The sequence below is a fragment of the Rhamphochromis longiceps genome, linkage group LG3 (genome assembly GCF_057381845.1).
Source record: "Rhamphochromis longiceps isolate RC_006_pf linkage group LG3, R_longiceps_female_GT1.1, whole genome shotgun sequence".
Classification (NCBI taxonomy): Eukaryota; Metazoa; Chordata; class Actinopteri; order Cichliformes; family Cichlidae; genus Rhamphochromis; species Rhamphochromis longiceps.
Genome location: NC_140559.1, coordinates 4839570 through 4854856, shown reverse-complemented (window position 1 = coordinate 4854856; position 15287 = coordinate 4839570). Strand labels below are relative to the sequence as shown.

At 43.6% G+C, this 15287-nt stretch overlaps 1 protein-coding gene across 1 annotated transcript; it reads right to left on the bottom strand.

The window, feature by feature from the left end:
* Positions 1–444: 444 nt before the first annotated feature.
* On the bottom strand, positions 445–3693 carry LOC146672605 (uncharacterized). Its single transcript, XM_085401306.1, has one exon. It carries the CDS (start codon positions 2245–2247, stop codon positions 850–852), a length of 1398 nt encoding a protein of 465 aa, XP_085257432.1. The 5' UTR covers positions 2248–3693; the 3' UTR covers positions 445–849.
* Between the last annotated feature and the right edge of the window lie 11594 nt (positions 3694–15287).

Here is a 15287-nt window from a genome sequence, read left to right as displayed (position 1 = left end):
TACAATCCATTGGCAAATTGTGGCGTAACTTGCCCGGCGCTGCCTTCCACTCTTGGTTAAACTGTGGTCTCCATCGGTCATCCATCGCTGGATGTGTTTGTCGCCGATGTGTTTGCTGCAGTAGGAGCGGAAGATGGCCAGCTTTTCCTTATAATCCGCTGGAAGTTGCTGCGCTACCGTAGTCCTGGTCCGGATGGAAAAATGGCACCGTTTCATAAAAAGTGAAAGTGAAACTGCTTTTAGCCGAATGGTGACCGTCGAAACGCTTCTCCCGCTCGTTCTTTGCTCGATGATCGCCTTATGTCCGCGGAAACTCAGCTGCGTATTCTTGACCTGTCGGAGCTTGTTTTCCAGCTTCCTCCATTTGCGAACCATCGATTCATTAATCTTTAATTCTCTCGCCGCTGCTCGATCTCCATGTTCCTCCGCGTAGCTGATGGCCTTCAGTTTAAACTGTGCTTCGTAAGCGTGTCTCTTTGCCATTTTCAGGGTTGTTAAAACAACGGTGTCCTGCATAACGCACATACCTGTTCTTTTATACAGGTATGTGCAATAAAGTCAACGCACACACTTCACCCTTTAGCGTTCTCATGGTGTTCTCTACTACGTCCTCCTTACAACACAAAGGGCGCACTGCGCTATAGGGCGCGCCGTAGTTTTTGAAGAAAATCTAAGACTTTTAATTGCGCCTTATGGTTGTGAAAATACGGTATTATGGCAAAACGCTGGTAAGAGTTCTTGTTCATGAATCCAATATTGAGCCAAATAACACCAACAGAGATACAGGGAGCATTATTGGCGAGGTTAACTGCAGGACCATTCCACTCACTTGTGTTTCTAGGGTAAGAGTCATTTACTTGAATGAGATCTGTTCGTACAGCCGAGAGGGAAGCACCCGTGTCGAGGGTAGACTCCACAGATGAAGCATTGAAGTTCACTTTCGTTCTTAGTGGGGTATTCCAGTGGACTTGTGAAAAATTGTCTTCCAAGTGTCCAAGACTGTGTCCACCCTGTAGTGAATCGGGCGTGTGAGGCTCCGTTAGTAACTGGGGGAAGGTTGGCCTCTGTAAAATGTCCTCCCCCCCCCCTGTAGTTTCCCGACTGCCTGTATTGTGGCTGGGATGTGGTGCTGCTTAATTCCACCTTTTCATGGCCAGGGTCAGAGGGGCCAGGTGCTGGCAATGGCTGGACTGGGCCATGCCTAGCGGTATTCGAGGCTCGTTGTGGCAAATGAGGTTGGGTGTTACAGTTTGGGCAGGTGCGTGTAGTGAAACCTGGCTGAGAGCATTTGAAGCAGTAAGGTTCAGGCTTATAGTTGTCTTTGCTACATAAAGCAGGCTGTGGTCTTTGTGGTCCAAGCACTGAGTGAAGCTCATGAGCGCGTAGCAGCAAGTCCATTACAGAAGTGACATTAGCGCCATACAGGGCAACTCTGTATTTTTCGAGAGCATGTTTACTAATTAGGTCAATTCTGTCTTTTTCAGGTGGGGGGCTCTTCAGTTTGTCAAACTCACTCAACATGTGGGCGACAAAGGTTGGGAGCGGCTCGTCCTGAGCCTGAACACGATCCAAAATTCCTCTCAGGATGCGTTCTTGGTTGTCGGAGGGCAGAAAAACTGTCTTAAACAGTTGACAGAATTGAGCCCATGATGTGATGTGGGAGCTCAGTGCCTTGAACCATTTCCCGGGCTCTTTTGCAAGAAAGTGTGGCAGTTCGTTTAGCAATTGCCCATCAGTTAGGTTCAATGAGGCTTTGTATGTGCCAACTGCATTTAACCAGTCCTCAGGTTGCACTTTTCCGTCCCCAGCATACACAGGAGGCTCCAGCTTTGCGTGATGTAAAGCTGCCGCAATCACTCTGGAAGTGCTGCTGAGTTCAAGTGAGTGAGATGGGAGGAAAGGATTTGTAGGTTGAAATGGGTTGCTGGGCAGGAACGGATTGGTACTGTTGGTGGGTTCAGTTTTGTCCATCACATGAACATAAGGTGTCGATGTGGCCATTGGGAAAACAGGAGACTGTGGGACTGCAGGAGGGGGAGAGTTCCCCGTTGTGAGTTGGTCCCACTGCCTTAGTAAACTCTGCTGTATGTTCAGTGAGTCACGTAAACAATCACTAAGCTTATTCACCTCAGTTCTTAACTCCACCACTTGTTGGCTAAGGCTAGGAGTCACATTTTCAACTATCTGGCACATAGGTAACGAGGTAAGTTCCATGTCTGAGTCAGAGTCGTCTGGGCAGTGTGCCATTGCGATTTCAAAAAAATTAAGCCGCTCCAGGGCACAGAGCAGTTAATGATATAGCAGTAAAAGAGTCAGTTAGGTCAGACTAGAAAGACAAAACTGCAAAAATGCGTTCAAGATTAAATTTAGAAAAACCACATATAAAATTTCGCCCAACAACTGAAATTAGACTGGAGTGATCAGAACCATGTTATTACAATAGCATGTCTGCAACACTAGAGCTCAATGCAAGATTAGTTTTAAGTCGTTTCGTTATACTGAGCCGAAGACCAGCACCAACGGTTGTAGTCGGCCAAGCTATCACTTACATGTGCTACAGTCAGTCTCAGCAGAGGGAAAGGGGAATGAAAAGCCAGCAGAAATGTTCATGTCCAGGCTCTCCACAGAAGAATTAATCCTTAGAAGACGAAACCAACAACAAATAACAAATCCACGGAGTCCATTTGCGTCGCGGAGTCAGCTTCTCTCTTTTTCTTTCTCCCAAGCGGAGCAGCGGCACACCACGGTATCCAGAAATTAGTCGGGTCCCACCTGAGCTGAGGCTGCGGCCATGGCTGGAGAAAACGTCCGAGCGTCCGCAAAACTGGGGGGATTTCCGAGACAGTTCACGTGCTAGAAGAGAAGAATCCTCGGCGGGATGCAAAAATCGTCTGAAGTCCAAGGGGAAAAAGTTCGGGCGCCAGTTGTAACGTGCAGTGGAGATGAAGCCAGCCGCGGAGGTGTGCAGGTGGATAGCGAATGAGCAACAGCTTCTGACTTTCCAAAAAGTACTCATTTATTTACAATATCAAAAATAAAAGTGCTACCTCTACCACACATTACTAAAGAGCACACTAGTCCGCGTACACACGGGAGCATCCATTACAGGAGGAGTGCGAAGAAGAACAAAAAGGGGGTGACACCAGTCGTGAGACAGGAGGCGCCGCCATGTGCCGATACACTGCATTACAATAGCAACTGTTACAATATAAATATTGTTCTGAGAGGCTTTTTGTTGGTTGAGTCTGAAATTGATTGTATGTACAATTCATATCCTTATAAAAAGGCAGAAATATGGTGTTTTATTAATAAACTTACATTTATGGATATAAAATAGCTAAAAGTATTAACATGCCTCAGAGAAATCACTAATAACACTAAGGGCTGGACGGATTTGATTTGCATTCTTCAAGAAGAGTGTGGTGTCATCAGCTAGCTGGCTGATGATGAGCTCCTTATCAGCTGTGCTGATTCCTTGTATAACAGGTCAAATCTCGGGGTGGAGTCTTAATCATTTTAATTGAGCTATTGCCATTCGTGTACAAGGTTTTGATAGCTTTACAGAAAAATGCCAAATTTTTCCAAAGAGTGGAAAATAAATTGATGTTCAATTGTATCAAAAGCCTTTTAAAAATCCAGGAAGAGAATGAAGCTATAGTCAGATACCAAATCAGAGTAATCAAGTAGATCTAAAACCAGTCTCATGTTCTTAGAAAGGTGTCTGTTTCTCATAAAGCCTGATTGTGTCTCATCGATAATTGTGTCCAAGAACTCTTTCATTCTGTTAGCAAGTACTAAAGCCATAATCTCATAGTCATCATTGAGCAGACAGATGGGTCTCCAATTATCAATAAGAAGTAAGTCTTTGTTTGGCTTTGGAATAAGTGTTATGAGACCCTGAGTAAGAGTAGGAGGGAGGATGTTATTCTCTACACTAAGGCTGCTCAATTAATCGAATTTTAATCACGATTACGATCTGGGCTTTCAACGATCATTAAAAATGACTGAGCCGATTATTAGCCCCTCCCCCGTGCTTTACTCTCGCGCTGCTCCGTGTGGCAAATTGAGCGCACCTCTTTGCATTTCCAACACGCATCACAACAATTAAGAAGACCCAAGGGAAGCTCGGAAAGCTAAGCAGAAGTTATTTGGAGAGGAGAGTGACTGCCATTGGTTGAAAAGAGAGGTAAAAAAAAAAAAAAAACTTCAGTGGTGTGGAAACATTATGGGTTCGCGGAGTCAGACGTGGATCAAGTAGACACAGTGGTCGTGTCCAAATTCATGGGCTGCATCCTCCTGAGGACCTGGCCTTCGCGGTCTACGTGGGCCGGGTCCTCAGAAGATCGGGTACGCCGGAAGTAAACGGCCGTGAAATTGGACGGTCTAGCCTTCTGATTAGCGTCACCGCTGTCTCGGTGGAGTTTAATAAACTCAGCCGTCTGATCCTTGCTATCTAAAGTATAACAGGACACTGGCGTAAATTCTCAACTGTCTCATACTTCTGTTTAATCAGTTTTCTGTTTGACGTTTAGTCAGCTGTGTAAAAACCTTGGTTTTTACACAGTTTTATTTTATCTTATTTTATTTTATTTTTTATTTTATCTAATCTAATCTAATAACTTTAATCTCAGCCAAACCGATTTACTCACGAACAAACAAAACACTGAAAAAAGCCAAACAATAACATTTTTAGGTTGTCTAAGTGACTTATATCTTACGTTTAACCCAAGTAGCGAAAGTCCGCGGTGATCTGAAAATGATGTGCCGGGAGTTGTGCCGTTCTCGGCCGCATCAGTAACCTCGAGCTCCCGGCTGGCTGTCGAGCTGGTGGGTAGCAGACGTCTCCGAAAACGTCGAAGCACTTTTGCAAATATGCGATATCTTGATAAACCGAGCTGATATTTGATGTTTACACAACTACTTTCTCGCCTGAAAATATGTTAAAAGTTTATTTTCTGACCCAGAAAGATTAGTAGGAGTAATTTTAAAACTTAGTAGCGGCCGCCATTGTTGGAAACTGGAGTTTGGCTGGGCCGCGCTATGAATTCTGGGATATGGTAGGCCACGAAGGATACACCCGACCCATCCTTCAAATTCGGGGAAAAGGAGGACTCGTTTGTCGGCTGCATTCGGAGCAGTATATGAATTTGGACAGCCTTCGGCGCGTCGCTGTGACGTAATCGGTCTACAAATGCGGCCTCAGGAGGATGCAACTCATGAATTTGGACACGACAAGTGTGTAAACTTTGCTAGGTGTCATAGCTGCACCACAGAGCAACACTGCAAAGTTCACTAAACATAGATGTTTACATTTTTCATTTATTTTTTATATTGCAAACTCTTGCACTGTTATCAGTATTTGCACACTATTTTACATTATTTTTTAAAGTCATTATTCAATACATTGTTATTGTTAACCCTTTAAATCCCTGTAGAACCGGAACCGGGTAAGCTAGCGCAATAATTTGTTTTGCATACAGGGAGTGCAGAATTATTAGGCAAGTTGTATTTTTGAGGAATAATTTTATTATTGAACAACAACCATGTACTCAATGAACCCAAAACACTCATTAATATCAAAGCTGAATGTTTTTGGAAGTAGTTTTTAGTTTGTTTTTAATTTGAGCTATTTTAGGGGGATATCTGTGTGTGCAGGTGACTATTACTGTGCATAATTATTAGGCAACTTAACAAAAAACAAATATATACCCATTTCAATTATTTATTTTTACCAGTGACACCAATATAACATCTCCACATTCACAAATATACATTTCTGACATTCAAAAACAAAACAAAAACAAATCAGCGACCAATCCTGGGCTATTCTCTAAGAACAAAGTTTTCGGGACCATATGTTGTGGAAAAGAAACTTAGCGAGACCAATTATGTTGTTCAAACACCTGATCGTCGTCGCAAGACCAGAATCTGCCATGTTAACATGATAAAACATTATCTTACGAGAGAGAGCGAGGATGATCCCCTCACGCCACCCAAAGCTACATCTAGCTCTCCTGTAGCATGCGTAACTTCAGAGATGGCCAATGAAAGCAGTGAGGAGGACGCGGTCCGGCGCAAAGATGCGTCACAAGGTACGAGACTAAGTAATGGTGAGATTCTGTCAGATTTGCCCCATTATTTGTCTCACCTGTCATTTGATCAGGCTAAAGATATCCAGAACCTGATTGTGTCGTTCCGGTGTATGTTTGGGGATGTTCCTACCCAGACGAGTTTGATATCCCATGACATTATTCTTACAAATCCTGCACCCGTTAAACAGCATGCATATAGGGTCAATCCCATCAAAAGGGAGGCCATGAAAAAGGAAGTAGAGTATCTGATTAGGAATGGACTTGCCATACCCAGTTGCAGCCCCTGGAGTTCTCCTTGTTTGTTGGACATTAAAGCTGATGGGAGTCCACGGTTCTGTACGGACTTCCGAAGAGTGAATGCGGTGACAGTTCCTGACGCATACCCCTTGCCCCTCATCGATGATTGCATTGATGACATCGGACCTGCCACATTCATTACTAAACTGGATATGTTGAAAGGTTACTGGCAGATTCCTTTAACCAAAAGGGCGTCAGAGATATCTGCTTTTGTTACTCCAGACAGTTTCCTCCAGTACACAGTCATGCCATTTGGGTTATGTAATGCGCCAGCTACATTTCAGAGGCTTGTGAACAAAGTACTGGGTGATGTTCCAAACTGCCGGGTGTACCTAGACGACATAGTTGTGTATTCCTGTAAATGGGCAGAGCATCTTGCTACTTTGTCAGCTGTGTTTGAACGCCTCTCAGCTGCCTCGCTGACTTTGAACCTGGCCAAGTGTGAGTTTGGTAAAGGTACCATCCTCTATCTAGGCCAACAAGTTGGCGGAGGAAAGGTATGCCCAGTGGATGCAAAGATCCATGCCATTTCAACCTTTCCAGTTCCATCTACAAGAAGGGAGCTACGTCGTTTTCTTGGGATGGCTGGATATTACCGCCGGTTCTGTAAGAACTTCTCAACAGTAGCTGCCCCATTGACTGCCTTGACCAGTCCATCAGTTCCATTTACCTGGTCTGATGAATGCCAACATGCCTTTGAGAACCTTAAAGGATTGCTTTCATGTACACCTGGGCCCTGTTTCAGGAAGCCGGTTTAGTGGAAAAACTGAGTAAGTATACCCTGAGTTAACGAAAACTCTGGGTTTTCGGTTTCACAAAGCGAGTTCAGCTGAAGCCTGAGTGAGTCACTATGACGACACACGCCGTGAAGCTAACCTGCCCCCTAGCAGGTTTACTACAACTAACCCTGACTGTCTCCGCCCCTTTGTCGGAAACCTGACTGTAGGAAGTGTCAGACATGGCGTGTCCCTTCCTTGAAGAGCCAGTAGATCGTGAAGCCCAAATTCTCCGCAGAGCTCTCCGCCGGGAGAGAGTGATCAGAGCGCGTTTGGACATTTTATCATTTCCTGATGATTTTCTGTGCGAACGTTACCGTTTCTCAGCACAATCTATAATTTATTTGGATAACATCCTCAGGCCATATATTACGCATGTGACACATCGCGGACATGCTCTCAGTTCTGTACATATTATTTGTATTGCACTTCGTTTTTTTGCAAACGGGAGCTTTCTGTATAATATTGGTGACGCTGAGCACGTTTCCAAGGCTACCGTCTGTCGGGCAGTCAGGAATGTTACAGTTGCACTGAAACGTCTCCTGCACTCGTTTGTGGTGTTCCCCGGTCATAGACCCACAAGATTCATCAAAGAGGGATGCCACAAAATTGCAGGTATCAGGATGACCAAAACTTAATTTATGGTGTGGTGATACTTGGACTACTACTTAAATTTTACATTTATTTTCAGGGTTCCCAGGCGTGATTGGCTGTATAGATGGCACTCACATTCCAGTCATTGCTCCTTTAGTAAATGAAGGAGACTATGTGAACAGGAAGTCTTTCCACAGCATTAATGTACAGGTACATAGTTCCCTGTAGCATTTCAAACTAACAAATTATTTCATCATAGTAATGGATGCTAATTTGTGTTCTCTGCACTGTGAAGATCATATAGGATGCTGCCAACATTATCACAAATGTGGAAGCCAAGTGGCCAGGCTCTGTCCATGACTCACAAATATTCCGTGAATGTACACTGAGCACAAAATTTGGACATGGTGAGTTGAGAATACTTTAAAATATATAAAGACCAATTGCTTCAGGGACATTTGAACTGAAGTGTATCCTTCTGTCTTAGGAGAGTTCACTGGCTACTTGCTTGGTGATAGGGGGTATCCATGTTTACCCTATTTGCTTACCCCTTACCCTGACCCTGAACCGGGCCCACAGCAGCGATATAATCTGGCTCATTGCAGGACAAGAGCCAGAATTGAAATGACTATCGGAATGCTTAAGGCCCGGTTCCAGTGCCTGCAAAGACTCAGGGTCACCCCAGAAAGGGCATGTGACATTATTGTGGCATGTGTGATTCTTCACAACATTGCCACAATTAGAGGAGAACATTGTCCTTCTGAACCAAACATCAGCAGTGATCCAAACCATGAACATCCTGACCCTCCCACGGACATACAAGATGGAAGTGCAGTCAGAGACACCATATGTCACAATCATTTCTTTTGACCCATCACCTCAACATGTTGAAAGAAGAATAAACAGATTTTTTGTTCAACTGGCTTTATTGGTCGCCTGTATTTCCTGTACACAAAGTATTAAAAGATGTACACCTCATAAAGTGTCTCTGTTGCTTCCTCCTCTGTAACAGCTGTCAATGTTTCTTCATTATTTTCCTGTAGTAAAGAAATAAACAACATTGCTGTTCTACTGTAAACTCATATAATCTGTGGAGTATTACTCACAACTGCATGTTGGTCTGGCTCAACAGGAGGCTGCACCAGATGCAGTACACCACCACCATCAACTGATAGAATATGAGGTTTATACAGGTCACTTATAACTTACAAGGGACCAAATGGCAATTAACAAACATACCAATCACCTTACACTTCATTGTCATTATGCTCTCAAAGACAACCAAGCCTGAGGGAAGGCAAAATCAGTAGGAAAATAACTTCACTACAAAATAATCCATTATGGTAAAGAGTTTATCAAATGAATGAGTAGCACTGCAAAGGTGACTGTGAAGAAAGGATGTATGCACATCATGTATTATTTTGGATTTACCCCCTATGTAGGCACTTGTGTCTTGCGGGGTTATTGACTCAGAGGATGTCCCCGCAGAGATGCCTTCGGCCACAGGGCGCCCACTGTTTTGGCTGAGGGCCAACTGCTCAGGCTCTGTGAGTGGTGGTGGTGGAGGACCCCCACCTGTTTTTCGGGCCTCCGCTTTTTTTCTGTTGGCTATAACGGGCCACATTTGAGCATACAGAGTAAGCAAATATGTACTTGTAATGTGCTCAGATAATTTCAATAAGTGCTTACAGAAAGGAAATTAATGTAGCCTCTAACTGCAATTGATTTACATAGGACAAACAGACCAAGCACTATGGCTAATAATACAATTACACCATACCTGTTTGGACTATATTTTTATATTTCATTTTTACTTGCTGCCAGGAACGTTTGGGGCCTGTTGGGTTGCACCTGCGCTCACATCACATCACAAAATAAAATGTATAAAATAACAAATAAAATAACATATGATAAAATAACGTGTTAAATGGGTGGAAATCCCTAGATCAATGTTTATATTAACACTCACGCATTGACTCTGTCGGCTATGTTTTGCCATGCATGCTCCCTGTCTTTCGCAGCTGTGGCTGTGTTACTTTTTTCCGCGGAATTTGCGTGTTATCGGCATATGCTGCCATCAGAATTTCGGCCTCAAGCGCTGTAAAATACATTGACCACGCCTTCTTTCCCTCCGTCTCCATGGTGACTCGCTTAATCTGTGCTCCGCTTATCAGGGCTTTATGTATCCTCGTCCGCGCGCTTCACTTGGGGTTAAAGCAACTCCGCGTTGACTGAACTAATTGTTATCAGCCTTTCTGAAACCGAATATTCCGAGTTGGACAGTTCGGGGTTACTCAACCCTGCGTATCGTTTTTCACTCTGAGTTTTCTAAACCGGCTTCCTGAAACAGGGCCCTGTTCTCTCCGCCCCAGACTTCGGCCGACCATTCAAGTTGGAGGTCAATGCTAGTGCCGTCGGGGTAGGTGCTGTCCTTCTACAGGAAGATCAGGATGGACTCGACCACCCTGTGTGCTACTTCTCAAAGAAGTTCACTCTTCCCCAGAGAAGGTATTCAACCATCGAACAAGAAACTCTTGCCGTTCTGCTGGCTCTGCAACATTTTGAGGTTTATCTCGGATTAAGCAGGGAGCCCATAAAAGTCTTTACAGACCACAATCCGCTTGTTTTCCTTTCAAGGATGTACAATAACAATCGTCGGCTTATGAGGTGGTCTTTAATCATTCAAGAGTACACCCTTCAAATCTGCCATAAAAAAGGGACAGAAAATGTCCTGGCTGATGCACTATCCCGTGCCCTGTAGTCTGTTTAGGGATTTTGTTTGTGTTTGAAGGATCCAAACTGTTTGTTTGGACTTGTAAGGGTGGGGGTGTTACGTGTCTGCAGGCTGCATGTTTTCTTTCCCTCCCCTTTTGTTTTCCATTCCCTTAGGTTGCAGACTGCAGGCTGATGTCAATCTGTGTGACGTCCAACTAATTAGAGGAGGGAGGCCCTGATTGGACAACCCAGGAGTGAAACCCTTGATAAGGAGACTCACCTGTGGCTGGGCGCGGCTCTCTTCCCTCCTTGAATTGTTTGACACGGCTCTCTTCCCTCCTTGAATTGTTTGACACATGTGTGATGTTTTCCTGCTGTCTTTCTTTTGTTTGATGATTGTGGTGGGAGTAAAGTGGACTAGGTAAGTTTGGGGACCCCATACACTTACTCACGTAGAGTCTTTGTGTTAGAAACACTAGGTAAGTAGGTTGGTGCCACCCATGTAATTTTGAGCTTGTTTTAAGTTGAGGTTTAGGGTTTTTCTCTCCTGTTTGTTGCTTTTCTAGGATAATAGCTCAGCTCAGCTAAGTTTTGGTTTTGTCTTTTTGGTGTTTTTTTTGGCACAACCTAACTGTCCCTTTTTCCCCCACATTTGTTGTTTGAGTCTGGGTTGTTTATTTTGTGAGAGCGCTGCCATTAAACCTTTTTTTTTTCATAACACCTGTACTGAGTTTCCGGAGTTGTTGTGTTACCCCCTCATGCCCTAGGAGAGACGTAACACCACCTTTCTTTGCAAGGACACTCAAAAGCCTGCCATCCATGGATTCTGTCAGTGTTTTGATCTGTTCACCATCAACATTGCGTGCAGCAGCAACCACAGCCTCCCAGACTCTGTTCAGAGAGGTGTACTGTTTTCCCTCCTTGTAAATCTCACATTTGATGATGGACCACAGGTTCTCAATGGGGTTCAGATCAGGTGAACAAGGAGGCCATGTCATTAGTTTTTCTTCTTTTATACCCTTTCTTGCCAGCCACGCTGTGGAGTACTTGGACGCGTGTGATGGAGCATTGTCCTGCATGAAAATCATGTTTTTCTTGAAGGATGCAGACTTCTTCCTGTACCACTGCTTGAAGAAGGTGTCTTCCAGAAACTGGCAGTAGGACTGGGAGTTGAGCTTGACTCCATCCTCAACCCGAAAAGGCCCCACAAGCTCATCTTTGATGATACCAGCCCAAACCAGTACTCCACCTCTTTTTTATTATGTCTGCCATTTCCTGTCCGAAACCGGAAGTGATGTCATTTTCGTGGAAAATGTAGTTTTTTACTTGTAGGCCTTAAAAGCCTATACTGGTGTTTTTATAAGTCATGTTTGACTCTATACTTTTCTGAATAGTTTCTGGAATGCTTAGAACTCGAATTGCACTGCTGGAAATAGTTTATTTTGATGCACATGCTGTTTTCTTTGCAAATTTGCATCATAGGGTTGTTTTTTGTTTTTCCTGCAGTATATAAAAATTGCTGTATCTCCAAAATAAAACTATGAAGACACTCAAAATAAATTTCCTGTGGTGGGAAACTATTTTTTGCAACTTTTTTGTATTTAAAGTTTTGAGGGATAAGCCTCTTAAATTTCCCCAAGTAGAAATATACCGTATTTTCACGACCATAAGGCGCACTTAAAAGTCTTAGATTTTCTTCAAAAAGTGCGGCGCGCCCTATAGCGCAGTGCGCCCTATGTGTTGTAACGGTGTGTTCACACCGAACGCGATGGACGCGAATAGAGCGTCAGGTTTACATGTAAAGTCAATGGAAAGGCGCGATGACGCGCGATTGCGGGTCCCGCGAAAATTCGGAAGCAGATTTGCGTCGCGAAAACGCCGAAACGCGCGTCAGTGTAGCGCGTCTGGCGCGTTTGACTCGCGAATAAAACCACGCGCGTGAGTTTTTGTGTTGCATTTTGTGCATACGCGCGTTTCGCGTCTACCGCTCGAGTTGGAAAAATCTGAACTCCAGCGTCAAATCGCGCCGCGACAACCAATCAGGAGCCTGGTGACGTGGCTGTTACCTAGGTCAAAGGGGCAGATCCAGCCAAAGCCTTTCATACTTCAATGGAGGGGAAGGCTAATCAATGCGGTAGCAAACAACTCGGAGCTGTACAACACCAGCTGCTTTCAGTACCGAGACAGGAATAAAAAGGACCGAGCTTGGAGGAAGATATGTGAAGAGATCGGGCAACCTGGTAAGTTCATTCATTTCTCTTTTGAAAGTTTTCACTGACCCGGGGAAGCCGCACAAAAGCTAGCAAGCCACCGCTATTTTCCCACTGACGTACAAATACCGTTCTGCTTTTATGCATGTTGTCATTTAGGAATATATTTTATTGTTTATTAATAAACAGCACACAGTGGTCCCGCTGTTCATCCGTCACTGCTTTGCTTTTTCGCTGATTTTTTTATTGCACAGTACAGCATTGCATTCTGCAGCCTGATTGACAAATCTCCTGGGCTTGGCAAATTTATCACGTTTGGTTTTGATAACCATCGCGTCCAATAGAAAAAACAGCACAAAAACACCCATAACTATGAGCCTCATTCGGAAATAGACACCTGCACCGCGAGGGAAAAAGGCGCACGAAAGTGGCAGGCAGATGAAGACAAACCGCGGCATATTAATACTTTTACGTTTTGCAATCTACAAAGGTTTGCACTTTGAGAATCAATTGTGAGAACTGTGATCAATGTTCATGTGTGTGTGTGGAAAAAAAGTGTATAAAGTGCGTGGCCAGGGGCTAGTTATTCTGAGAACCCCTGCGATAAATGAGGGACCACTGTCTACTCTACGATTATTATATCCAACCTGTTAACATTTAATACTGTATTGATAGAACCAACTGATTCTGCAGCAGAGCATCCCCAGTCCCTGAGCTCCTGCTGCTGCACCCACAGATATGTACAGCAAGCACTGATACCTTTTTAGTCGGTGGGATTCCCTTGTGATCACCTTTACTAAATATCTAAAACCAATCTGATTATATCCTGTTATTGTTTTTTTTTTTTTTTTTCAATGTTGAAATTAAAATCTAGTAGCAGCCTTCTCATTTCTTTGTGTTTTGTGCTGTTTTACAGGCCCACAGAGGAGGACGGCTCCGAGGCAGATGAGGGACGGGTCCCAGGACGGTCCATCGGCGGTGGAGCTGGCCATCCTGGAGTCCCTGAAGAGGCCACACCAGTCTCCAATGGAGCATTTCCTCCTCAGCCTTGTTCCTGCTCTGGAGAGCAGCTGGTCCTTTTTATTCCTGTCTCTCTGTAAATTCTTATATTTTATATATTTATGTTTAATGTTTTTCTGTTTGAGACTTTTAATATTATTTCAAATAAATGTTTATAATGACTAATGTCTCAGTTCTACTACACAGCAAATGTTGGCACACAACTTGACACATGTAGAATTTATTTCATATTATACTAATGACAAAATATACTGATACAGTGGGATGCAGAAGTTTGGGCAACCTTGTTAATAGACATTATTTTCCTGTATAAATCGTTGGTTGTTACAATAAAAAATGTCAGTTAAATATCATACAGGAGACACACACAGTGATATTTGAGAAGTGAAAAGAAGTTTACTGGAGTTACAGAAAGTGTGCAATAATTGTTTAAACAAAATCAAGCAGGTGCATCAATTTGGGCACCACAAAAAAGAAATGAAATAAATATTTAGTGCATATCAATGTGTGTGTCTCCTATATGATATATGGGGTGCCTTTGTCTGGATGTGCTTCCCATCCAGAGCTGCACAGCACAGAGGAAAGTTCCAGCGCTCCTGGAATCCCTCTGTGATGGACCGCCAGTCTCCAGGTGAAGGCACAGCCATGAAGTCGTCCACTAGACAGTCCCAGATGGACGTCGCTGCCTGGGGGGTGATCTGGCTCACCGTGGACACACCGACTCTGAAACTGAACGCGATGGTCCTGAAGGAGTCCCCGGTGACAAGGAACCTGGACAAAATTGTTCAAAATCAGTATTATGTGTACTGCAGTTACAAAATACATTATTCAAATTCCAAAATACTTTTGTGATGTCAGATATAAATCACAAAACTTAAATCTTACATAAAACCTTTTGTAATTATAAGGATAATAACAAAATGTATATTAGATCATATCTAAAACAGTTGTGTTTTGTTTTAACTTTAACATATCATAATTTGATTGGTAGCAACTTTCACAACTACAGTGAGCCAATCACTCATAATCCCTAAACATGTCAATCAGGTAGGAATGAAGTGAGACATTAATAGAAATAAAGAGTTGTATGTTGACATGTAGCCCTTTCCTTGCTTAAATCATTAATATTTTTGAAAAATTAATCTGTGATAAGACAGCTTATCAAGATAGAACCATGTAACTAGAGATGAACCAAACTGTTCAGTTTTATCTAACTCTGTTTTAATAAAGGCTGTGACCCCTGCTATAGAGTCTGACAGCTGCAGGGATTATATACAAATATTCAACTATCCCAGAATTAAACCAGGGCCCTGTTTCAGGAAGCCGGTTTAGTGGAAAAACTGAGTAAGTATACCCTGAGTTAACGACAACTCTGGGTTTTCGGTTTCACAAAGCGAGTTCAGCTGAAGCCTGAGTGAGTCACTATGACGACACACGCCGTGAAGCTAACCTGCCCCCTAGCAGGTTTACTACAACTAACCCTGACTGTCTCCGCCCCTTTGTCGGAAACCTGACAGTAGGAAGTGTCAGACATGGCGTGTCCCTTCCTTGAAGAGCCAGTAGATCGTGAAGCCTAAATTCTC

What these genes read in the sequence shown, in the direction of transcription:
- LOC146672605 (XM_085401306.1), bottom strand. Translation starts at nt 2,247, where the DNA reads ATGGCACACTGCCCAGACGACTCTGACTCAGACATGGAACTTACCTCG.